We start from the raw sequence: 27,281 nt of genomic DNA, 5'->3' as shown, positions 1-27,281 counted from the left end.
TCCTGGAGAAACAACAGCCCGAGCCTGTAATAAAACCCACATTTCAAGCTCAACTAGGTTCTTCCACCAACTACCAGCAGAGCTCATCCTCAGATACTTCTGAGCAAAAGAAAATCATTCATCAGTTCAATGGCAGGATACAAAGTTCCTGACATCACTTGAGAATAATAACTATAATTCATTCAAACACTTACCATTTGTATATCTCATTATAATTTTAAGGTGGATTTTACTTTTTCATCTCATTTGACCCCGAGGCCAGAACCCCCCCTCATTAGTTACCTACCCTTCAGTTTTTGTGTCTCCTATGGATAAAACATTATGTTTATCATTTAAGTCCCAAAAATATTCTTTGCAAAATTATATTTAAATCCAGTTGACTACCTGGGTAGTTATTAGAGATATTTAGTCCATTCACTGAGTTGTCCAGATATCGACCCCTGGGTCGATATCTGGACAACTGGGTATCGACCCCTATTTGGATTTTTGTCCTTCTTTTCCCAAGATTACTCCACCATATCGACCCCTATTTGGATTTTTGTCCTTTTCCCAAGATTACTCCACCATATGCAATAAAAGGCCACCAATCAAGTTTGTTTAGTACTCTAAAGTGGTCCACAGATACAAGTGAAGTTCCTCCATCAAATAGGTACCGTTTGATAGTTCTTCTGAAGAACTAAAACCAATAAGCATACTGATTTGGAGAAGATTATTTTCATCAGAATCCCTCTCTTTCAAGAAGGGTGCTGTACTTGCTCAGAAGAATTTCCCTGGACCAGGTCCCTGGAGGAGAAGCTGAAACTGGCAGGTTCTGAGAATGCGTGCAACCACAGTGAAGGGGAAGGAGGGAGGGGGGCGGACTTTAGTGGTTGCGCCAGAGACAGAGGAAGTGCCCATGGAGGAGAGAGGAGGGGTAAGACTGTGCACATGCTGCCAGGCCCTTCATATCTTCAGGATGGTCACCAAACTCCCTACATAATGTTGGTAGTGGGCTTAAAAGCAAACAAACCAAACCAAAAAACTAAGGAGCTAATTTTGTGCCCCAGCATGGGGGCAGGGCAGAGCATACACAGCCTGAGCGGACAGGGAGGTCAAAGAAAAACACAAGGAGGCAAAGTACAGGTGCGTCAGGGTCCCAGGGAGGAAGGGAACTCAAACTGACACCTGACTGACACAAGTTACTCTGTACCGATATGCTCTCTGAACGGCTTAAAATACCGTCAAATAATTTGCTGCATTTATGTCACCTGAATTTGGGTATAAATATCAACAATAGCACCACTAACCTCTGACCCTAAAATCAAGAAGAAAAGTCTAGTATCATAAACAGGAGCCCCCAGCATCGTGCAAAGGTCTCAGCCACCTGACCCAGAGGACAATGGGATCCTATATGACTGGGGTTTTAATGTCACCTTGGGGCATCTATATTCTATATGTTCACTTAAATCATCCATAAGCATATATCCTACGGGATGAGAATGAAAACCTTGTCTGCACATTAGAAGCACCTGTGGGGCGGGGGAGGGTATCTAACAGACCTGATGGCCGGGCTGCACTCCCCAACCCGTGACACCAGGTCCTCTCAGGTTGGGATCCAGACATCCTTATCTTTTTAATGCTCCCCAGATGGTTCCACTTTACAGCCAAGATTTGAACCATCGCTCTGCACATACCATGTGTATTATTTCTCAAGTTGGAGTTTTTAGCAAGACTTTCCTAAAAGAAGACCCATATTTTTTTCCACCTTCTCTAAAAGGTTTCCAGGAAACTTTCCACTGCAGGTAAAACTATACCCCATGCCTACATCCCCTCTACATATTAATGAATAATTCCATGTCACAAAGGAAAATTCTTTTATCCACGGTGACTTGTTCCTAGTGACCCAGAAAGCTCCAAGGACCCCCACTCCCTTTTCTAAATGTTCCCAGACCATCTTTTTCATCCTTTTTAGGGATCTTGCCCAGCATTGACGTCAATTCAGGCTTTGAGGAAGCAAATTCTTTACTTATCTGAAAACTAAAACTCTAGTCTTTCTGGTCCTTCTGTTATATCACAATTCCTCAAGGATTTTGGTAATTGTTCAGCAACATCATATACAAATTCACTCTTGGAAGAAGTTGAGTTTTCATAAGGACTGAAATAGGCAGAGAAGATAAGGTTCGAGTCATATCTTGAAGCTTATGCATTGGCTCTGACTAAGCTGAGAAGGGTGAGGACAATGAAAATGAAATTAAAATGGCCCGACCTAAGCAAGGTATGGATGGAGAGAACTGTTGTACAATGGGCAAGAAGGAGCCCAGTGCTGGATCAGGAAACAGTGCCGTTCACCTGTCACTTAAGGACATCATTCAGCTGGTGGGAAGGAGGACTAAAAAACTCCTATGTGTTAGGGTCCTGTGGTCACTGCTCTTTCCTGTGTGATCCTTGGGGGCAGGATTATTGTATTTTTTGTCTCTGTATCCCCAAAAACCTAACCACACACCCTAGAGCATAATATTCCATGAATGCTTATGGAATGAATAGATGAATGAACGGATTGGTTTATAAGTGTTTGTAGGGTCTTTTGGGTTTTATTTTTTTTTTTTAATGTAATAATCACACATATGGTTATTATTGCTCTTTAAAAAAACAAAAACAAGACACCTCTGTCATGCTCCTGAAGTAATTTACATGTCCTACTTGTAAAATCAACGCTGTCTCCCATGAGCTATTTTTAAAGCTCTCACAAAGAACCGTGTCTGTTTCTGGACTACTACTCCCTACCCACCGAAATCAAGCTTGGATATTTAGGGCGCTATTGACAAATATAATGCATGGAAAGCTAAATTTACCACAGAACACAGGCCAGAATGGCTCTTATCCCTGGACTTACCTCCAATTTTCCCACCCCTTTTAAAAATAACCCATGACAAAATATATCAGGAACAAAGGAATTCTCTGGTTTAAAGTGAAGTCCAAGTTGGATCATTCTATAGTTGTGTGTATTATAGTTGTGTATGAATAAGTCCTTCAGAAATGAATCTAATCACAATCAATCTGAGAAAAATAACATGGCAAAATGGCTAAGCTTATAGAGATGAAAAATCTGAAGAACTAATAGAGTAACTGCATAGTATATGAATGAAGTGGGGAGAGTGGTTGGCTTTATTTTAGTGTACAACTGATATAGGATATGGATTCCGTAGTGTTGCCTTTCGTCATTTTCTGTATGCACAAGCCTCTTATGTCTGATGGAGGATGTGCGTTCCTTGCAAACGTGGTTATATTCTTTACCACTGCATTGTCCATAGCACCCAGCAGTGTTTTAGGCACACAGGGGGGCCTTGAAAAAAATCTCAGCTGTTCCATTGATGAAACTGATTCTGTCTTTGCCCCTGCTGTTGGAGACAAGGGAGGTAAAATTTAAAACATGTGAAATGAGGTTTTAAAGAGCCCTCATGGATCCATTCTCATGGGTTGGGAGAACCAATATTGTTAAAATGTCCATACCATCCAAAGCAATCTACAGATTTAATGCAATCCCAATACCAACAACATTTTTTACAGAACTAGAACAAATAATCCTAAAATATAAAGAGAACTGCAAAAAATAAATAAATAAATAACCAAAGAAGTCTTGAAAAAGAAGAACAAAGCTGAAGTGGAGGTATCACAATCCCAGATTTCAAGATACATTAGAAAACTGTAGTAATCAAAACAGTATGGTAGTGGCACAAAAATAGACACATAGATCAATGGAACGGAATAGAGAGTCCAGAAATAAACCCATGCTTATATGGTTAATTAATCTATGACAAAGAAGGCAAGAATATCCAGTGGGAAAGAGACAGTCTCCACCAAATGGTGCTGGGAAAACTGGACAGAAACATGCAAAAGAATGAAACTGGGCGACTTTCTTACACCATACACAAAAATAAACTCAAAATGGATTAAAGACCTAAATGTGAGACCTGAAACCATAAAATTCCTAGAAGAAAACATAGGCAGTAATTTCTTTGATATCAATCATAGAAACATTTTTCTAGATACGTCTTCTTTGGCAAGGGAAATAAAAGCAAAATTAAACTACTGGGATTACACCAAAATAAAAAGCTTCTGCACAGCAAAGGAAACCATCAATAAACAAAAGGGCAACCTACTGAATGGGAGAAGATATTTGCAAATGATATATCCTATAAGGGGTTAAAATCCAAAATATATAAAGAACTTACACAACTCAACACCAAAAAAATAATAATAATCCAATTAAAAATGAGCAGAGGACCTGAATAGACATTTTTTCAAAGACATACAGATGACCAACAAACACACAAAAAGATGCTCAACATCACTAATCATTAGGAAATGCAAATTAAAACCACAAAGTAATATCACTTTACACTTGTCAGAATGGCTAAAATCAAAAACACAAAAAATAACAAGTATTGGCAAGGATGTAAAGAAAAAGCACCATCATACACTGTTGGTGGGAATACAAATGGGTGCAACCACTGTGGAAAATAGTATGGAGTTTCCTCAAAAAATTAAAAATAGATTTACCATTTGATCCAGTAATTCCACTACTGGATATTTACCCAAAGAAAACAAAAACATTGATTCAAGAAGATATATACAACCTTATGTTTATTGCAGCATTATGTACAAAAGATATGGAAGCAACCCAGGTATCCATTGATGGATGAATGTATAAAGAAGATGAGGTATATATATACAATGGGATATTAGCTATAAAAAAGATGGAAATCTTGCCATTTACAACGACACAGGTGGACCCAGACAGTATAATGCTAAGTGAAATAAGTCAGTTAGAGGAAGATAAATACCACATGATTTCACTCATATGTGGAATTTAAGAAACAAAACAAACAAAGAAAAAAGAGACCAAAAAAAAGACTCTTTTTTTTTCATTTTCAGTATTGTTTTATTGTTAATCCCCATACATTACATCATTAGTTTTAGATGTACTGTTCCATGATTCATTGTTTGTGCATAACACCCAGTGCTCCATGCAGAACGTGCCCTCTTTAATACCCATCACCAGGCTAACCCATCCTCCCACCCCCCAAAAAAAAGACTCTTAAATACAGAAAACAAACTGGTAGTTGCCAGAGGGAAGGTGGGTGGGGGGATGGGTGAAATAGATAAAGGGGATTAAGAGTGCACTTACCGTGATGAGCACTGAGAAATGTATAGAATTATTGAATCATTGTATTGTACACTGGAAACTAATATAATGCCATGTGTTAATTATACTGGAATAAAAAAATAAAGAGCCCCCATGAAGCATTCAATAGACAGTCCTATGAAATTCGGTAAGGCATCTTGACATGTGGGGAAGGGTACGGTGTACAGTAGGGGTCACAGATCTGAGGTAGAACCTCAGCCCCAGCATCTGAGTCCCTGTCCTTGGCCAGCCAAGGGGCCCGGTTACCATCTAAATTCCCTAAGGGATAAAGGTAGCAGATGGCCAGGAACAAGAGGAATTTCAATGCACTTGAGCAAATTTCAAAGAGATCAATCCATTCATTCTTTCACCATCTGCACTGAGGCCCAGACGAGGACCACAGTGACAACACTGTGCTAGGTACTAAGAAGCAGAAGCTCATGGTCAAGTAGGGGCACAGACGAGAGCAGTAACCAACAGTGAGCCAGGTAACATGGACAAAGTGCCAGGACAGACATCAGGACTAGCCATAGAGGTGAAGGGAATCTAAGCTGAGCTTTGAAGAATGGGTGGCACCAGACAGGTGACAAGGGGAACACCAGAATGCCAGGCACAGGGCAGAGTAAGTGCATACACCTGGAGGCCTGAGACACCACACACCATCAGGGGACTACCGATCCCTGTGCTAAAATGTGTCATGGCCAACGGCAGCAGTGAGGGCGAGGTAGGAAGTCTTTGTGCTCACAGTGAGGTGTTTGGGTGCTGAGCATCTCAGGATCAAGAAACCTTGAGCAAGTCACCTGAATCTCGGAGTCCCAGTTTCCTCTTCTTCATATGGCACCAAGGCTGCCCACCTATGGGGCCCCTGGACAGAGAGCCACTTGCTGGGGATGTTTGGGTAGAAGGAGCCTCCTCCTGCAGCTCACCCCAGGCCCTAAGAGCTGAACTCAACGGGCCTTTCTGCACCCTCTGTACTGAGCCTGGGCCCAGGCGTCAGACAACCACAGTGAGGATAATAAACCCAGTCCCCATGGCAGCCAGCTCAGGCAGTGACCATTTCCCTCCAATCCCCACGCTGTCTGTCACCAATGAGAGCCCTTCAACTTTGGGGACACAGTCAACACTGCTTATCTGCCTGCATGAAGGCATCATAGTGACCAGACAGATGAGCACATCTCCCTCTTCCCAGGAACCCCGCAGCCCTCTTCTGCAGAGGAGATGTGAGTTCTACCATGTGAGGGAAACTCCAGGCCTTGGATCAGTCCATGCATGTACATTTATGCCTGCAGGGTAGGCATATATAACCAGGGTAGAAACATATCTTTATTAAATGATAAATGCAGACGATTTTGCCTCCACCTTTTACCTCTTCTAAGGAAGATTGAGGGTACTCTGCTGGGCCCCCTATTGTTGTGCAAAGTCTTGGTGAAAGGGGCCCTCCAGAGGCCAAATTACTGTTCAAAACAAAGAGCCAATACGGAGAGCATGCTCAGGCTGGGGGATGGGGGGCGTGCTTAGAAGAACAGAGCGAGTCAAGGGGCACTTTGAGGTACAGAGGAGATCAAGAAACAGGAACATGGGGGAAGAGGGTGCTTAAGAAGTGTGGCTGTGAAGGATGTGCTTCCCCCGTGACCCCTATTCCTTGACTTCAAGTCTTTCTTCCTGTCGTCTCTGTCATTCCTTTGATTGCAACACCATATAGCGACAGGATCCCACAGGTGCATGTCCAACGCTGGTACCCTGTGGGTGGTGGCTCCTGTTCTTACCCTCTCTCAGCAGCTCTGTGCGTAACTGTCCCAGGCATGTGTTCCAGCATGTCCCCTTTGGCCTATCCAGGCAACACCCTCCCTGAGCCTCCGTCCTCCCTCTAGCCTCTGGTCACACGTTTTATCATCACTGACACCAGACATGGCAAAGGATGCGATCGCCCAACCACAGTGGCCCATCCCAACTTCCTGGTAGGAGAAAAACAAGAATTGGGAAAAAAGGTGTAAGAATTGTGTATTACCTATATTATGAGAAAAAGATGATTTTATTAATTTTTAGACAATAAAATAAAGCCCTGCACTAAACTGTAACAAATAACTAGTAAGTTGCTAATAAAAAGCTGTTACCATTCATTTAGGAAACAGAAATTGTGGCATTTCCCATCTTCAGCAAGGGATGCACTTTTGGGGATGAGTTCTCAACAACTGGAAGGAACTCACAGGCCACCAGGGGCCCCAGATGATGCCTTTGGGAATCCCTGGTCTGCCCTATGGAGCCTCCCACGCAGGGACACTTGCGGAGAGCCTGGTCATTTGCAGCATCCAGCTGGGGCTCCCTTATACATGCTCAGGGCTGAAACAGCCCTCAGAACACACGTCCACCCACCCTTGTTCACAGCAGCAAAGAAGGCAATAGGCCAACTACAAGAAGACACCCTACAGAGCAGGAAAAGAAGCCCCACCCATTTTCGGGTGTCTGCCCTCGTGTGGAGAGCTGTGTTGGAGATAAACAGGTGTGTCTGTCTCTGGAAGTTGAATCTATATAATCACAAGGGGGTGGCTGAGCACTCTGGCATGTCAGTGGTCACACGATGCTGGTCATATCAAGTAACCATGATCACATCAGAGCCCGCAGGAGTTATAAATACACCACCACCGAGCCCCAACTGGATGACAATTGAGTAATGACAATAGAAATAGCTCACACTCCATAAGACCATCTTTCCCCTTCCTGGAGAACTTTTCTGAAACCAACAGCATTACAATGGAGAGATGGCCAGAGCCAGTTAGAGGAGAACTTCAAATCTTTCAGAAGATGGAAAAAGAGCCTCAAGCTAGAGCTGGGTCCCCAGTGCTCGAGTACCATGCTGCCTTGGTCATGGGAGATCTGAGCCGTCTGGAGCAGCTCATGAACCGGTTCTTCCAGGATGCCAACGTGGTGTTTGAGATCAAGAAGGATGAGATGGAGTGGCGGGTGAAATCCCCAGCCACATTTGGACTGTCAGGTACCCTTTTTCCTTTAAAGCTCAGCTATTTACATTTAAGGAGCTACTAACACTCCTCTGGATGTGTAACTCGGGTGTGCAGACTGCTCACATAGGCGCCGCATTTAGCATACGCGAGCGAGGGACATCTATAAATGAAATTTGGTCCGCACAATGTTTTAGATGATGAGATGCGAGAAATCAAATTAGAAAGGCCAAAATGTGGGTGAGAAGGGGCCACCTGAGGCTGGAAGGTTCTTCTGGTCTTTAAAAGAGAACACTGGTTTGGGTATTGATCTGCTAGGGCCTGTGTCTGGCAGCCAGGGAGGCAGGTCCCCTGGCACGCAGCTCTGCTCGAGGTCCTTCTATGAACCTGCGAACACCACAGCTACAGCAGGGTGGCTGGGGCACAGCTGGCATTAACAGAGGGAGAGCACTCAGCTGGTGCTCCTCCAGGAACCTAGGGGAGCCTGAGAGGGGGGGAGGGAGGGGAAGAAATCAGAGGTCCCTAAGTCATATGTCTGAGTGCACTCTTGCAGCCTGAACACCACTACGTGCTGGGCTGGCAAGAGAGCCCGCCAAGGAGAGAGACACTCCCCTAACCCCCCCCCCCCAACCTGGGATAAAGAGACTTGCTGACCACCAGGCTGCAGCCAGGGCTTTCTCCACTGGCACTCTGCATTGGGCACGCTTTCCCTGGGGTGTCCAGATGCAAGACATTTACCAAGAGGGCTCATGTGTTGGAATCCACTGCAGCTCTGCCAGACCAAAAGGATTTGAGACCCTGTGGTCAGTGGGCCAACGGCCAATGTCCCGTGTCCCACGTACCTGCCTTGTGGGTTCGGACAGGCAAAGAATGGAAGGTCAGCTTCCAAAGAATGGACATCATCCCTTTTATACCCCCCGCGGGGAGAAGGAAATAAACCCAAAACTGTCAAAGGGCTAAGTAGCTCAGAGCAACCGGTGAGGCAGTGGGGGCTCAGGGAAGGCAAGTGCAGTTGTGGTCTGGGCCACACCACCCCCAACTCAGGGGGTCCCGGAGCCTTTCTGGGCCTCCCCTCCTTCATCTGTCCCAGACAGGGGCACACATTCCTCCAAGGAGCTGGGTGGTAGTTCGACCAAGAAAGCCAACAGCTCAAATGCTCGATCAATGTCAATTTTTTTTAATCACATGCCTCCCAGGCCTGGACACACTCACCATGCTCCAATGTTGCCATTTCAAATAGGTATTAATGTTAACGCATGGTCTGAATCCAAAGGCTCCTTCCTTTCTTCCGCCTTACTCTTTCCACTCCTGAGTTCTGCTGATTTTCTACGGCACACCTGAACCACAGAAGTTAGGACATGCTGCCCACCAAGGCGATAAGCTGTTGCCACGGAAGGGGCAGCCCTGAGAGCCAGTGCTGACCTGTGGCCTCCGTGGGGACTGGGAAGAGAAGGTGGGTGGTGCTGGGGACTGCTGCATTCCCTGCTCTTTTCTGCTCAGCCACTCCGCTTCCCCAGCAGCTCACCTAAGTCGCAGAAATGACCAAACTCGGCTTGGGAACAGCGCCCTCTCTCATACGAGAACTTGCTGGTGGCCAGTTACAGCTCCCCCTGAAGGGGGCCGTGGGCAAGGGGGTAACACTAGCAGCCCCCCAGTACCTCAGTACATCCAGGATGGGATGCTGGCCTCATCCAGCTGGCAGTCCAAGGAAAGCGTTGGCATGAGCAGCTGATGTCTAGAAGGATGTACCACATGGGGAGAATCCTATGTCCCTGTTCCTCCTGGTGGCAGAACCTAGACTGGGGAGTGGGGATTATAGGCAGCAGATTCAAGCTATCTGATCCAGACAGCTGCCTCAGAAGTCAGGTTTTCCTGAAGGCCTTGTGGAAGCTTATCACCGTCTCCCAGGACCTGGACAGGGGTGCTGGCCCTACACAGTGGCTGAGCTAAAGCTCCACCCGAGACCCCTTCCATCAGTCCACGGGAAGTCTCAGGAATCCAGGCTGGGTGAACAGGGCTGCTGACATGGGCAGAGTTGGGCTGGGAACTTGATGTGCCCTGGAGAATGGAGCACCTCCTTCCTAGCCCCCCACCCACCCAGTAAGTAGACTTCCTAGCTCAGGAAAATGAGTACAATCAAAACCAGGAGCTGGCCCCTCTAGGAATGTAGACCACTGCTATCACCAAGAACTATATGCATCCATCCCCCTCCAAATCAGCCCCGGGCTTCCCCAGGAAGGGGAGACCAAACCCATGCAGGCCCACATCCCCAGGGCCTCTGGCCACCATCATCCACTACCAGGACAATAGGCCCCACATCCCCCACCGAGTGTGCAACAGCCCACAGGCTGGGCCTTGGGGACACAGGGCAGGCTGGAACTCCGCACCACATGCAGGTAGGTAATTATGAGTGGTCTTTCAAAACCTGCTCAGCATGGGTCCCAGGAAGGAGGTGGCCTGTGAAAAGGGTCTCCTCTGCAGCTCATTACAGCCATGGTATCGATTCTTCCATCATTATCAGAAGGCATTCCTGCCATGTGAAATCCTGTCCCTTGAAGTGTATTCACCGGGGACTGCTTCCCCATTTCCACGAGCGCTCCTGGCCGCTAACAACCTTCCACGGGCCTTTTGAAAGCCCAAAGTTTTCAGACAAGTACAATGTATAGCACCTGCTTCATTCATCCACCAAGAAAGAGCAACCTATACACACACACACACACACACAACCCTAAAAAGCGCAAAGAAACAAACCAGAATTGTGCTGAATGTGGACACCACATCAAAGAGAGCCTCTGAAACCCAGCGCTTCCAAGAGGACTAAACTTTCTAAGGCCTTTCCTTGAGCAACCTTGGCTCGGCGGGTCAGTTTATTCTGTCTGCTGTCTTCTCCTGTTAATGATAAAGGGATAAGTTTGGGGTTCAATGAGAGAGAGCTGGATTCCAGAAAAATCCACAGCTCACTTCCCTGCCTCAAGCTGTCCCTAATTCAGAGCATGGAAAATGTGAATCCTTGCCTTACATTCTCCCACCATCCACCCGCTGGGTCAGCCCTTCACTCCTCAAATCCTAGCCAAGTCCCCAGTCACCCCCATATTTGGCAAGACCCTCTTGCTTCTCAATACCCTCCATTCCTTCTGGCTCAGTTGTGGCCCTATCAATCTCTTTTTTATTCCTTTTCTCCCCCTTGCATCTCCACCTCCCTCCTCAGTGTGCCTCTCCTGGGCCTCCTGACTCTCCTTCTTCCAACTTCATTCCCCGTTTTCCCTCAAGATCTCTCTCTGCCTCTCTCTGCCTTTGTCTTCCCACCTCCATCTCCCTAGGGTAGAAGATATCCACCCCCCTCCCTCATTTGTGGAACTCACTGGGTTTCACTGGGTTTCTTGGTCCCAACCCTCCGCATCTTTATATACCTCTATATGGTCTATGTGTATCTTTATGTATCTACATGCCCACCTGGTAGCTACTTCTAAGAGATGGTTTCACCCTATTTCGGCCTTAATGGACACCGCCCCCCACCGGTACCCCCACTCACTTTACTTCTCCTCTCCCCCAGGCCTCTGGACCCTAGAGTACAAGCGCGAGCTCACCACCCCCCTGTGCATCGCTGCGGCCCGTGGCCACACGGCCTGCGTGCGCCACCTGCTCAGCCGCGGCGCGGACCCCGACGCCAGCCCGGGCGGCCAGGGAGCCCTGCACGAGGCCTGCCTGGGGGGCCACACGGCCTGCGCCCAGCTGCTGCTGCAGCACGGCGCCGACCCCGACCTGCTCAGCGCCGAGGGCCTGGCGCCCCTGCACCTCTGCCGCACGGCCGCCTCGCTCGGGTAAGGACACGCGGCCCGGCCCGGCACCAGACCCGGACCGGACTTGGGCCATTGCTCCAGAAGCAGGCCACGCCCATCCGCCCCTGGCTCCGCCTCCTGGCTCCGCCCCCAGGCCTCGCAGGTCCCGCCTCAGGACCCAACGGGTCCCCGCCCCATCCCTGGGCCCTGCACCCAGCCTCGGCCCATGCCCCAGGATACGGGCACACCCCGCGTCCTCACCCTACCCCGAATCCGGACCCGGGCCGCTGTCGCCGTTCCGGGACCCAGCCAGCCCCACCCCACCTCCAGGCTCCGCCCCCAGACCCTGTGGCCCCCACAGCGCAGCAGAACCCAGCTGGTCCCGCGCCCTGGCCGCGGACCTCAGACACCTCCTGCGCCCTGACCCCGCCCAGACGCGGGACCCCGCAGCGGCCACATGGCCCGCTCCACCGGGTCACCCGCCCTGACCGCGGACCGCGACCCGCCCTTGGTCCCTACCCCGGCCCCCACCACCCCACCCAGACCCTGAACCCCTGATCCTTGACCCCGGACCCCGGACCGACCTGAGCCCCTACCCCGAACTCCTAAGACCCCAGACCCAGACCCCGCCACGCCCCGGGACAGTACTGATCCTCCTCCCGGCCCAAGGCCCGGGACCCCGGACCCCGGACCCAGACCTCCCGGCCCCCGGCCCCCGGGCGGGTATAATTAGCGCTTGATTGCGAGCGCGAGGCGGGAGGCGCCACACCGAGGTAATGAGCGCGGTGATCACAGGCCTGCAGACGCCGGCGCTGAAGAATGCTAAAAGGCCACTGGCGGGGTTGGAGGCTGAAAAATTAGGGTTTTTAATGATAATTTTATGCAGAATAATTGTCACAGTGTGACATAAATGGTTAGCTCCTCGGGCGGGGCTTCGGAGTCCCACAGGAAGCCGAGCTGTCCCCGGCATTTGCGGGGGCACCGCAGCCCACCGAGCCCACAGCCTGCCCAGGCGCCGGGGTTCTGCAAGGTCTGCAGCTGCCTGTCCAGCCCCGCGGCTGACCTTGCAGGGTGTCGGTCCCCACGGGGCCCACGAGGGCCCGGGAGAGGCGGCGGGGGGCCACGCGTCGTAGCACAGGACATAATTATGCTTGGGTTTCTCAGCTTGCATTTTGTCATCTTGACACTTCTTTAGTCAAAATGTTCCGGTCCCTGCTCTTGGGGTTATCATTTCTTCTGTCACTGGGGTGAGGATTAAATAAAATCACCACTGTAAAAGCAGACAGGGAGGGCTATTGGGCTCTCGGTGACCCAAGGAGGGGCACCACCTACCATTATCACTTTAGAGGAGAACAGGAACTCAGAAAGGTTCGAGGACCCCCAGGTCTTCAGAGCTACTGAAGGAAACAATATTCTAACAGTGTATTTTTTTAAGTAACTTTACTCAGGTGTGATTGGCATACAGTAAACTGCACGTTTTAAGTGTGGGATTTGATAAATGTGGACATATATATGCATTCATGAAACCATCCCCACAATCCAGATAGTGCACACACCCATCCCCATCAGAAGGTTCCCTGCCCCACTGTTATCTCTTCCATTATCCCACTGATCTGCTTTTTGTCACTCTAATTTAGTCTGAGTTTGCGAGACTTTTATATTTTGTCTGGTCTCTTTCATGCAACATAATTACTTCAAGATCATGTTGTTTCACGGATCCACAATTCACTCCTTTTCATTGCTCAGTGGTCTTCCGTGATCTGGGAATACCACAATGTGTTTATCCATTCACACGTTGAAAGACATTTGATTGTTTCCAGTCTGAGGCCATAACAAATACAGCTGCTATGAACATTTGTGTACTAGCCTTTGTACGGGTGTATGCTTTCCTTTCTTCTGGATGTAGACTTAGGATTGGAATGTCTGAGTCCTATGATATGATTAAAAGGTCACCTTTTAAGAAACTGCCAAACTGATTTCCAAAGTGGCTGGGTCATGTTACATTCCCACCAATGGTGTTCTGGTTCCTTCACATCCTCAGTGGTCCTTGGTATGGTCACTCTTTAATTGTGGACATTTTAATAGGTGTGTAGAAGTACACTATTGTAGCTTTGATTTGAAATTCCCTAATGACAAGTGACGTTGAGCCTCTTTTCATATACCTATCTGACATCCATATATTTGCTTTAATGAAATATCTGTTTAAACCTTGTGTCCATGTTTTTAAATTGGGCTGTTTTCTTCTTAAATTTCGAGATTTCTTTATATATTCTGGCTGCAAGTCCCTCATCAGACATGTAATTTGTTAATATTATCTTCTGATGTGTGGGTTATATTTTCTTCTCTTAAAAGTGTGTTTTGAAGAACAGCAATTCTTAATGTTGGTGGAATCCAGCTTATCAATTTTTTCTTTTAGGGATTATCTTGGGTTATTATACGTTTAAAAAAAAATCTTTGCCTAACCCAGGGTCACAAACATTCCCTCCTGCATTTTCCTCTATAAATTTAATAACTGTATATTTTACATTTAAGTCTGTGACCCATTTTTAGTTAATTTCTGGATATGGTGTGAGGTATGGATTGAAGCTTTTTTCTCTGCACGTGGATGTCCGATTGTTCCAGCCCCATTTGTCAAAAAGCCTTTCCTTTCTCCACTGAATTGCCTTTGTACTTTTGTCTAAAATCAACTGACTATATGTGTTGGTTTCTTTCTGGACTCTCTTGTCATGTACACACAGGACAGGACAAGGTCTGACTGTTTCAGTTGGTAAAGACCCAAAGAGCCACCCTTAAATTCAGACCATTTATCACCTACAGAAGCAGTGAAGAGAAGAATAGCCAAAGGTGCCAACTCTTCTTCCCACACATCAGGAAGGACAACACTGAAATGAAAGGGGCCAGATGATTAGCAGTGTGAGTTGTAGGATATCCAGTTGCTGAGCAGCCAACTATAGACTTGAGCTGAATGGTTCTATAGTCTGCAGCTCCACTCTGAGGAGGCAAGGCAGGAAGTCTCAAGCCTCATCAGAACCCAAAAGATGATGAAAAACTCTCATGATAGGGAGGCAAGTGGACAATGGCCTTACAGCAGCACCTTACAACCTTCCCATCCATAAAGATCACAGAGTGTCCTGCCAAGACTTAGATCAGCAGTGGGTCAAGACTTTCGCTTGCATGGCCTATGTGGATACATACAAGGTTGCCGGGGCTCCATGGCAGAATTTGTATTCTATTTCATTGATCTCTTTGTCAATGTATTGCATACTATAGCTCTAGAAGAAATCTCAAAGTCAGGTAGTAGAAGTTCTCAGGCACTGTTCATTGTCAAAGTTGTTTTTGGCTATCCTAGCTCTTTGCATTTCCATATAAATTTTAAAACCAGTTTGTCAGCTTCTACAAAAAAGGCTGCAGGGTTTTCACTGGGATTGCTATGAATCTGTGGATCAATCTATAGATTTGGGGAGAATTGATATAACAGACACAATAAAGCTCTCCATTTCTTTAGGTCTTTAATTTCTCTCTGCTGTTTCTTAGTTTTCAGTGTATGGGGCTAGCGCATATTTGTCAGATTTATCCCTAAATATTTTTTTTATTTTTTTTGTGCTTTGTAAATGGTATTTTTTAATTTAAATTTTTAATCATATGTAGCTATTATATAAAATAATAATTTATTTTTTGCATATTGATCTCATATCTTGCAACCTTGTTAAACTCACTAATTGTTCTCATAACTCACTGTAAATTCCATAAGATTTCTATGTAGGCAGCCATGTGATCTTTGGATAAACAGTTTTACTTCTTTTTCTATTGATGCATTTTATCCCTTTTCTGGCTTTATAGCATTGGCTACAGCCTCCATTGCGATGATGAATAGAAGTAGTAAAGAGCAGAAAACTTTTCTTATTCCTGATCTTAGAGGAAAGCCTTACGTCTTCCCCCATTAAGTATGTTATTAGAGGTTGGATTTTATAGCTGAACTTTTTCAGATTGAGAGAGCTCCCTTCTATTCCTAGCTTCCTGAGAGTTTGGATATTTGGATATTGAATTTTCTCAAATGCCTTTTCTGCACATTTAGAGATGTGTGTTTTTTTAGTCTGTTAATATGATGATGATTTACAGTGATTGTTTTTCAAATGTTAAACCAACCTTGCCTTCTTGAGATAAACTACAGTCTATCATGAGTATTATCCTTTTTAATAAATTCTTGGGTTTGATTAGATGGAAAAAAATTTAAACTGTATCTATGCTCATGGAAGATATTTGTCCGTAATTTTCTTTTCTTGTAATGTCTTTATCTGGTCTTGGTGTCAGAGTAATGCTGGTCTCAAAAATGAGTTGGAAAGTGTCTCTTCCTTACCTATTTTCTTGAAGAGCTAGTATAAAATTGTTATTTCTTTCTCAAATGTTTAGTAGAATCCATCAGTGAAGCTATCTGGGCCTGGAGTTTTCTTTGTGAGGTTTTTTAACTACTAATTCAATTTCTTTAATAGCTATAGTGCTACTCAAAATATTTCTTTCTTTTTGAGTGAGCTTTGATAGCTTGTATCTTTGAAAAGATTTAGTTCTTTCATCTACATTGTTGAATTTATTGGCATAAATTGTTCTTATTATCCTTTTAATCTGTAGAATCTATAGTAATATCACCACTCCCATTCATGATATTAGAATTCATTATATTGTTTCTTTTATTTTCTTCCCTGATCAGTCTTGCTTTTGATTTCATTGGTTGGTTGGTTGGTTTTACTGTTTTCTATTTCACTAACTTCCCCGGTGGCCTTTATTACCCTCCATTCTTTGATTATCTTGAATTTCATTTGCTCTCCTTTTTCTAATTTCTGAAGATAGAAACTAATGTCATTGATTCAATGATTTTTTTAAAATTTTCTAATATATGCTTTTGGTGCAATACATGTCCCCCTATGTGTTACTTTAGCGAAATCCCACAAATTTTAATGTCATACTTTTCCACTTTCAATTAGTTTTAAATTCTTTCTAATTTCTCTTTTTGTTTTTTTTCTTTGAACCATAATTATGTAGAAGTGTGTTATTTAGTTTTCAAATATTTGGGTATTTTCCAGATATCTAGTATTGATTTCTAATTTAATTCCATGTGATTAGAGAACTTACTTTGTATCACTTTGCTCCTTTTAAATGTGAGTCTTCTTTTATTATACAAAATATATTCAGTCTTAGCAAATGTTCCATGTACACCAGAAAGGAATTGTTGTTGGAGAAGTAGTCTATAAATGTCAACTGAGTCAAGTTGCCTAGTGTTAAGTCTTCTATATCCTTACTGATTTTCTGCCCACTTATTTTACAAGTTATTGAAAGAGCGGTGTTGAAATCTCTAACTACAATCGTGGATTTGTCTGTTTCTCTCTACAGTTCTATCAGTTTTTGCTTCAAATATTTTGAAGCTTTGTTATTAGGTACATGGATGTTTAGCGGTTATGTCCTCTTGAAGAACTGGCCTCCATCATTTTTTTTAGATTTTATTTAAATTCAAGTTAGTTAATATATAGTGTATGATTAGTTTCAGGGGTAGTATTTAGTGATTCATCAGTTGCATATGACACCCGGTAATATTCTTTGCTCTAAAATCTACTTAGTCTTGGGGCGCCTGGGTGGCTCAGTCAGTTAGGCGTCCAACTCTGCTCAGGTCGTGATCTCAGGATCATGAGATCGAGGCCCATGTCAGCTCCATGCTTGGTGTGGAGTCTGCTTGAGATTCTTTCTCCCTCTCCCTCTGCCCCTCCCCACCCTGCGCTCTCTTGCTCTCTCTCTCTCAAATAAATAATCTTTTAAAAATAAAATAAATTAATTTTTTTAAAACTACTTAGTCTCAGGTGCCTGGGTGGCTCAGTCATTAAGCGTCTGCCTTCAGCTCAGGTCATGAACCTGGGGTCCTGGGATCGAGCCCCACATTGTGCTCCCTACTCCACGGGAGGCCTGCTTCTCCCTCTCCCATTCCCCCTGCTTGTGTTCCCTCTCTCACTGTGTCTCTCTCTGTCAAATACATAAAATCTTTAAAAATAATAAAATAAATAAAATAAAATAAAAACTACTTAGTCTCATATTAATATATCTAGTCTGATGTTAATATAAATTGCTTCTGAACAGTGTTATCATTAGTATGTCTTTTTCCATCTATATTAGTTCTCTATTGCTGCATAACATCACCACGGGGCGCCAAGGTGGCTCAATCATTTAAGCCCCCAACTCTTGATTTCAGCTCAGGTCTTAATCTCAGGGTCATGAGTTCAAGCCCCATGTTGGACTTGGAGCCTACTTTTAAAAAAAAAAAAATCACCACAAACTTAGAGACTTGAGTTTATCACCTCAAAGTTTCTGTGGGTGAAAAGTCTGGGAATGGCTTAGCTGGGTTCTCTACTTCAGAGTCACGCACAAGACTGCAATCAAGATGTCATCAAGGCCTGGGGTTTCATCTGAAGAATCAATTGGAAAAGAATCTGCTGCCAAACTCATAGGGTCATCAGCAGGATTCAGTTCCTCAGGGACTGTGGACTGAAGGTCTCAGGGGTCTTTTTTAAGCTTTATTTATTTATTTTAGAGAGATAGAGTGCTCGGTGAGGGCAGAAGGAGAGGGAGAGAGACACTTAAGTGGACTCTGCATTGAGTGAGAAGCCCAACACAGGGCTCCATCCCACAACCCCAAGATCACAACCTGAGCCGAAACCAAGAGTCCGGTGCTTGACCGACTGTGCCACCCGGGCACCCCTGAAGGTCTCAGTTTCTTGCTGACAATTGACTGAAGGCCAACCTCAGTTTGTGTCTTTATTTTTAAAGTGGATTTCTTGTAGGCAGCTTATAACTGGATCTTTCTTTAAATCCAGTCTGATAGTTTCTGCCTTTTAATGGGATGCTTAAAGTATTTACATCTAATGTGATTTGACATGGCTAGGTTCAAATCAAACATCTTGCTTTTTTTTTTTTCTATCCATTCTTTGTTCCCTTTATCTTCTTTTTTTTACCTTCTTCTGTATTAATTGAGGATTTTGGGGGGCACCTGAGTGGCTCAGTTGGTTAAGCTCTGTCTTCAGCTCAGGTCATGATCCTGGAGTCCTGGGACCAAGCCCCACATCAGACTCCCTGCTCAGCGGGGAGTCTGCTTCTCCCTCGCCTCTGTCCCTCTCTCCTGCTCATGCTCTCTCTCTCTCTCTCTCAAATAAATAAATAAAATCTTTTTTAAAAATTGAGGATGCTTTGCGATTCCATTATATCTCCTGTTTTGGCTTATCCTATACAACATTTTGTTGTGTTATTTTAGTAGTTGCTTTGGTTTATAGTATACATCTTTACCTTATCAGTCTGCACTCAAGTAATGCCATACTACTTCACATATAGGACAACAGTGTACTTCCATTTCTCTTCTCCGAGCCTTTGTGCTGTTGGTATCACATATTTTACTTCTACGTATAAGTCCCACAATAACTTGTTACTGTTTTTGTTCGACTAGTCAATACTTTTTTAAATATATTGAAATAATAAAGAAAAAGTTTTTATGCTTACCCAGGGAGTTCCTATTTCCAGTTTCCTTCATCCTTTTGTATAGATCAAAGATTTCATCTAGTATCATTTTTTTCTGCTTGAAGGGCTATCTTTAATATTTCTTATAGGGAAAATATGCTGGTGGTGAATCCTTTCAGTGTCTGTATGTTTGAAAAGGTCTTTATTTCCCCTGAGTGTTTGAAAGGTGCTTTTTTAGGTAGAGAATTCTGGGTTGGCAGAGTTTTTTTCCTTCAGTGTTTTAGACACAGCTCCACTATCTTTTAACTTCCATTTTTAAATGAGAAATCTGTCTTTTTTATGTTTGTTCTTTTGTAATAATGTCCTTTTCCTAGCTTAACTCTTTTCTCCTTATCACTGATTATAAGCAATTTGATAATAATGTGTTTCGATGTTCATGTTTCTTGTCCTTGAGATTCAGTGAGTTTCTTGCATCTGTGGGCTTATACTTTTGATCAAATTTGGAAAAATTTTGGCAATTATTTCTTCACATGTTTTCTGTACCATCCCCTCCTCCCTTTCGGGGACTCCAATTACATGTATGTGACACCATTCAAAGTTGTTGCACAGCTCACTGATGCTCTGTTCATTTTTTTCTTATGTACTTAGTTTATCTTTTTTTCTAAAATACCTAATCTACCATTATTCCCATCCAGTGTATTTTTCATCTCAGTCATGGTTTCCAACTTTAGAAGTCCAATGTTAAGTCTCTTATATCTTCCACACATTTACTTAATGTGTTCTGTCTTTCCTCTAGCTCCTCAAATATATGGAAATAATTGTAGTGACTGTTTTACCTATCTACTAATTCTATCATCTAGGTCAGTTTTAAGGGACTGAGTTTTGTTTTTTTTTCCTTTGTTTATTTCACTGGGTGCTGGATATTTTTGTATCCCTATCAATATTCTTGATCTCTGCCCTGGAATGTAAAGTTATTTGGAAATACTTTACAATCTTTTTGGGTCTTGATCAGAGCAGTATTTAGTCTACGGTTGATTTTTCCCCCACTACTGAGACAACACCCTTCTTAGTACTCTAATCCGTGCCCCATTATTTCTGAGGTTTTACACTCTGGTTGTTGAGAGCAGGCACTATTTCTGAACCCGTACGTGCTATGAGCACAATTCCCTCTGACCCTTTTGGGGGGCTATTTCCCCAGTCTTGAGCAGTTCCCTCACACACGTACACTAATCAGTACTCAAATGCATACTCAGGGAGACCCTCTGCAAAGTTCTTTCTCTGTGAAGACACCCCTGCCTGGTACTTTGCCTTGCAAACGCCACCTGCCTTGGCTTCGCCAGACTCCTAGATCCAGCTCCTCAATTCTGAGTCCACTGGGCTCTGTCTAGGACCCCTTCACTGAGCCCCAGTCTGGGAGCCCAGAGGTCCTTTGAGAGGCCAAGCAGTTCAGTGTTTGCCCATTATGTTGGTAAGTTCAAACCCCGTGATCCATTTCTGCCCTCAGCTGCAGGCATTCTCCACTTTCTAGCTTAACTTTAGGGGAAGCTGGGTAAGAGGCATTTGGAAATTCTCTGTGCCACCTTTGCAACTCTCCTATAAATCTAAAATAATTTTAAAATAAGAAGAGTTTTTAAAACCAAGTTGGCTTTACACCATAGGCTCCAACCTCCCATTTTACAATATTAGGAAAGTATTGCTTTTTACTAAGAAATGAGATAGAAACACCTACTCAGAGTACAAATTATTGTGAATCCCATCAATAGCTCTTCCAACAAGCCACCAAGCTCACATTTGGGTATCATAAAGAGCTGAGATGTACGCAGACCACTAGAGCTGCAGCTTATACACTGTGTGATAGGAACTAATTTCCTGGCTTGAGTTGGTTTTTCAGAAACCATACAGGTCCAGAAGATGGTTTAATAAGGACTTTTAAGATGCCTCTGTATTCACGTGGAGCTTTTTAAATCTCTTTTCTTTTGTCTTCCTCTTTCTCCTCCTCTTCTTCTCATTTCTCTTCTGCCTCTACGTATCTCTCTATGTGACTATTTCTCCCTGGTGCTTTCATTTGACAGTCTTGACTTATTTAAATCCTGGTTAGTGGGGGAAAGTTTGAAATAAGTGATGAATATACCAGAAGTTCACGCTGAACTATGCAACAGCTGACTGAGAATCCCTTCGATATCAATGATTATAATGGGAAATGCTGGTGGATTCCATTGAACACCTCTACAATAACATAGCCAACTACCTTGAAGGATAAAAAGGTAATAGATGTCAGAAAGGGCTTGGGGTTTCGACCACAGCTTTTCAGCTCTAAAGAGTCCCCCTAAAGTTAGACTCCGAGGAGGTCTGGCTTCAGGTAGTATAAACATATTATCACTTTGACAAGAAAGAGCTACTTTCTCCAGAATCTTTTTATACATAGTAGATTTTAGGTCATCCTTAATTTTTTTACCTTACAGTAGAGAGGGGGTCGTTGACCTACATACAGAGCCATTTCATTTTCTTACTCTTGATGACAATGGTCTCCACACCTAGGGACCCACTTCTGCTCCAACCCCTTTTAGTCAGCAATTCACCATGGGTGCAGGACTTTAAAACCTTTGAGTCTCTGAGTTCCTGGGATTAAAAAAGAAAAATTATCTGTGCTTCCTTCCAACCAGCAAGCTTCAGAATTCAGAATTCAACACACAAAAAGGGATATCGAAGCTTTAATCTAGGAGCCTTTTGAAGAGATTTTCCCAAAAAGAAAAGTTCCAGTAAAGTTACTCTCTTCACGTTAGTAGCCTGTATGTCAGCCTCGCCCTATTTATTATCAGACTCCTCTCGTGACCCTTTTTTAAATTCTGAAATAATTAAAATGAGAAAAGAATTAGTAGAGTCCTGATTCTTTTTTTCATGTAAAGTTATCTTGACTTAAATGGAAGGAAGAAGGACTCGCTTCCTTCACGAACATATGAGTAAAAAGCATGCATGTTTACTTTTTTTGTCCCAGCTGGATTAATTTAACTTAATAAAAAATAATTCATAAGCCAGCATTGGACTTGGGAAAGCAGCTAATTACCTTTAAAATCATTGCAGAAAATCACTGGACAATGCTTTTCTAGTTCAGACCAGGCAGGCTGAAATCTGAGCAGAGAGAAAGAGCGTAGTACGTTTCCTGAGGCAAGAAAGGCACACTCTGGTCAGGTTCAAGCATGGATAACTGTTCAAAGTCCCCACACCAACCCCAAAAGTCTCCACCAAATAACAGGAAGAGTTACCTGCATAAGAGTTACCAGGCTCTCGGGCATTGATACGTAATCCAGAAAACTGTCCACACTTTCCATACCCTAGATGAGTGAGTGATATATTGAGGGGAGAAAACATGGCCTGATCCAACAGGAGTTGGAGGCATCAGAAGGATATTAAAGAGCAAGGTGTCAGAGAGGGGCCGTCCTCATCGGGTGATTTGATTATTTGCAGAACATCACACTTCCTGAGCACTTGCAATTTCTTACTTCCTACAGTCCTCCAGCAGACCGGCAAGGCATTGTTATCCCCAGTCTTCAGATCAGGAAACTGAGGCTCATCGAAGGCCTATGATTTGCTAGTAAGGTGGCACACAGTGGAAATTGTCAAAAGCCAAGTGTTGTAAGAGAGACCAACGCTGAAAGATCACCTCTCCCTTGAGCCTAAGGCAGACGCTTAACGACTGAGCCACCCAGGCATCCCCACCTAAGTTCTTTTCAAAAACTCTGTTATCTAGCCACCACCTTTCAGACATGTACTATCACAGGTGTACTCCCCTCCCCCCGACCCTGGACGGCCTCTCAGGCAGATGTGTCAGCTTTCCGGTCACTTGCCAAGTCCTATTTGAACATCTACAACTCATTGTCAGGAATGAAAAGAGGTAAGGCAGGCCAAATCAAACCTTTACCCTCAGGGCAAAACCTCTGATCAGACACTCCAAGAAAGATATACAAATGGCCAATAAGCAAATGAAAAGGTGCTCAACATCATTAGTCATCGGGGAAATGCAAATTAAAACCACAAGGAAAAATTCACTGTTTCACACCCATTGGAATGGCTAAAGTCAAAACCCCTGACAAATACTGAACATCAGCAAGAATGCCGAACAACCAGAACTCATGTACACTGTTGTTGGGAGTGTATAATAATATAACCACTTCAAAAAATGTTTGGCAGTTTCTTTTAGAGTTAAATATATACCTGCCAGCAATTCTACTTCTAGATATTTACCCAAGAGAAATCAGAAAATATGTCCTCAAGAAGATTTACACAAAGATGTTCATAGCAGGGCACCTGGGTGGCTCAGTAGGTTAAGCATCTGCCTTAGGCCCCAGTCATGATTCCAGGGTCCTGGAATCAAGTCCCACATCGGGCTCCCTGCTCAGTGGGGAGTCTGCTTCTCCCTCTCCCTCTGCTCCTCCCCCTGCTTGTGCTCTCTCTCAAATAAATAAAATATTTTTTTTAAAACGATGTTCATAGCAGCTTTATTCATAATAGCCAAAAAAAACAGAAATGCCCAAATGTCCGTCAATCTCAATAGAAGAGGGAATTTGAAAATTGTGGCATATCCATACAATTAAATACGACTCCGAAATAAAAATGAATGTTACTCATGCATGCAACAATATGGATGAACGTCACAGACATTATGCTGAGCAAAAGACGTCAGACACCAAAAAGGAGAAAATTCTAGGAAAGACAAAATTAAATCATGAGAGAAATCAGAACAGTGGTTGCCTATGGGGGTGATGACTGACTGGTAGCAAATACAAGGGAACTTCTTGGAGAAACAGAAACATTCCACATCTTGACTGGGATGTTACTTACACAGGTGTATTCCTTTGTCAAAATTTATACAACTCTAGTCTTAAGTCCTGTGCATTCCTCTGTCTGCAAAGTTTCCCTCACTTTAAAATCCATACATACATGCATTCACACATGCATACATACATAAAACTTTTCTCTCATCCAATTCAAAGCCCCCCCTACAACAAGCCCCTTATCCCTACACCTGCTTAAAGAAGGAGTCGAGTCTTTCCTTCTTCTTTTGCTCATTCTTCATTTTGCTTATCATTCTGATGCTTCTGGGTCTTCCTCTTCATCCAGTATATTGGGAGGAGAGAGAGGTTGTCTGTTTCTTGTTGAGGAAGGGACACTAGTGAAGCTTCTAAAAAGTCAGATTCTACTTCAGGGGCAAGCAAGCAGAATTCACAGTTTGTTCCTTAAATCATTTCTCAGTTCACCAAAATGCAGGGTTTCACTTGCAATTTGGGGAGAATTTGCCCAAGATATCATCACCAGCCACAGCCATCATTCACTTCAGAAAAAAATATAAGTGATGGCCATTGCTCCGAGAGAAACCATACAGATGGAAATGGCCAGCCGATTTCTCTCTCAATCTTCCCCCTACCCTGAAGGATTTGTCCATTCACATCAGCCATTTCAACTGTAAACACGTATGCTTGTTTAGTCTCACAGCTTAGCATCCTTGAAGAAAGAGAAAGAGAAGAAAGATAGAACAGAAAAGGGCAGGTGGCAGGTCCCCAAAGGAGAACCTCAGCAGAAGGTCCAGGGAAATAAAGTGGAACTGCTCCTCCATCAAAATCTTGGGGCAGTGGCTTCCCCGTCCCTCATTCGGAGCCAGCTGGGGAGTCTAACCACAGGAGGGAAACTTCTTGCAATGGCTTCATTAGAAAACAGGGCTGTATTTTCCTCCTCAGTCTCTCCCCCATGTCCCCTGCCCCCCACAGGCTGGCTCTTGCCCAGGGCTCAGACGGTGGCTTCCACCGCAGCCTTGGGGCTCCAGCCACCCTGCCCCGGGGACCTGTCTCCAGCCCATCAGCCTGCATGTCAGCTCTGAGGAGGAAACAGAGTAGCAATGATGATCCAAGGAGACGGGTTGATAACACTCACTGTGCACATCATCGAGCATGAAACCCCTTCTGCCTGTCAGAGGGACTGGGCAGCAGTCGTGTAAGGAGAATGGTGAAGGGCAGTTGGGGTTGTCCAAGGACACTGGCGACCCCCGGCCATAGGAAACGCTGCTCAGGAGGCAGATGCTTAACACGCGAACAAAGTGCTTAGGAGCCATGTCTCTTTCCCCACGAAAAAGATGAAGCGAGGTTTCTGAATCTTGAATTTCATGTGATTTTGAATAGTTCCTTCTCACTGTTCGCTACATTGCTCTTTCAGTGCTGGTTCTTGGTGGTTGCTGAGTCATGCTATTACCCAGTGATAGCTGGGGTTCCCATCCCAAGCAAGATGTGCTGGCGGTGGGCTCACCTTCATCTCCCACGTCCCTACCCTTGAGATCATTGCCCAAACCTCAAAAACTGAGTGCAGCTGGGAGGAATGAGATCTCGCGTGCAGAGTTGCTGGCATAACTGGGTGAGAAGCAGGCTGCTGTGGCCTCAGCACCAAGTCCCCAAGGCTGGTGACCTCCCCTGCCTTGTCCTGCCTTCTGGGTCCTACCGCAAGTCTGTCCAGAAATTCTTAGGAAGTGCTCAGACAAGACACATTTCTCCCTGCCTTGAGGGCAGTACGGAACACAGCACGGACAGTGTCCCCCACTTACTGAATGAGTGAGCGAATGCATGAAGCACTGGCAGAAAAGTCCAGAAATAACTTATGGAAAATGCCTCGCACAGTGCCTTGCTCAGAGAGAGTGCTTAACAGACCATATCGATGGGAAGAGGCAGCAGGTGGGTGGCATGGCTGAGAGCTTTGGAGCCAGAGGAGGAAAACCTTGGCTGTATGTCCTTATGCAAGTCACTGGCCTTTTTAAGCCTCAATTTTCCCACCTGCAAATTCCACCCACAATGCAGATTTGTTGCAAAAACCGCAGATAACATTTTTTAAAAATAAATTTAGAAATCAAGTACTGGGAACCTCTCAGCTCAGGTCCAGAGGCTGTGAAATCCCACTGTTGAGGGCTTTGTGTAAACCGAGTAATGAGGAGGAGGGAGGATGGAAGAAGGAAAGCCCGGAGTAGGGATTGCCTCATGGGAGGCAGGGAGGCTTGGCGGGTGGTGTCAAACGGTGCGGGAGCGAGGAAACAGCAGAAAAGCCCAGGTGAAGGACTGGTGTGGACTTCTGCACCTGGGAGGTAACTAGGCAGTGCCCCAGGAAGACGTTGGAAGGTAGATGGGAGCGGTGTGTGGGATGTGGGCTCAGAGTCCCACTTCCCCACTTAGAAATAAGTTAAGATGACACTGATTCAACAGCCCTTGATGGGCTCATCTCTATTAACTCCTGCCTTTTGGCTCAAGCTACTTTTTCCGTGTACTGTGAACCCTGGGCCCCTGTAACAGCCTGTCACCACGATCATTATCAAAGACAGAGATGAGGAATGGGGGGTGTTAGTGCTCGCCCCAGCTGCTTTGGATCAGGGGCTGTTCAGACCGCACAGTGTCTCCTGAATTCCTGTAAAACAGAGACAAGTCGGTTCTGACATGCTAAGATGGGAATGTACCCTCGGGTCCTGACAGTGGCCATCGGACAGTAGCCCCAGGCCTTCCTGACTTGCCCGTCTATCAGGATAGCAGGAAACCTGGTCACAAAACCTGCCCCCAAGGAAAGGACTCAGCCAAAGCTGAGTTGCCCACAGCCTCCTGCAAAAGCTTGGGTGGGGCTTTCCTTGCTGGGCCGTTTCCTCTTCCACTGGAGACCCTGACACCTACAAGGTCAGGTCTAGGAGGTCCCCAAGACTGTTATCACTTTATCACTCTGCTTCTCACAACCCCTGCCCGCCTTCAGGCTCACCTTCTCGGGGGTACTGCCATACATACTTTCTGAGAGCACGGCTTGGACCTGGACAGAGCAGTGGAAACTTTGAGCTCATTCTGGGAACCTGGAAAACTCAGCTGACATTCTTAGAATCCA

General features: G+C 44.8%; 1 protein-coding gene across 1 annotated transcript in view; it reads left to right on the top strand.

Moving 5' to 3' along the window:
• The window catches only part of ASB18 (ankyrin repeat and SOCS box containing 18), a 61,259-nt gene that overhangs the window by 12,013 nt on the left and 21,965 nt on the right, over window positions 1-27,281 (top strand). Inside the window, exons 2-3 of the mRNA XM_078070012.1 lie at window positions 8,037-8,156; window positions 11,675-11,942. Of these exons, the coding sequence (XP_077926138.1) occupies window positions 8,037-8,156; window positions 11,675-11,942 (388 nt within the window). The remainder of the gene's footprint in view (window positions 1-8,036; window positions 8,157-11,674; window positions 11,943-27,281) is intronic.

Source organism: Halichoerus grypus, chromosome 4 (assembly GCF_964656455.1).
Source record: "Halichoerus grypus chromosome 4, mHalGry1.hap1.1, whole genome shotgun sequence".
Classification (NCBI taxonomy): Eukaryota; Metazoa; Chordata; class Mammalia; order Carnivora; family Phocidae; genus Halichoerus; species Halichoerus grypus.
This window is presented reverse-complemented; position numbering and strand designations above follow the sequence as displayed.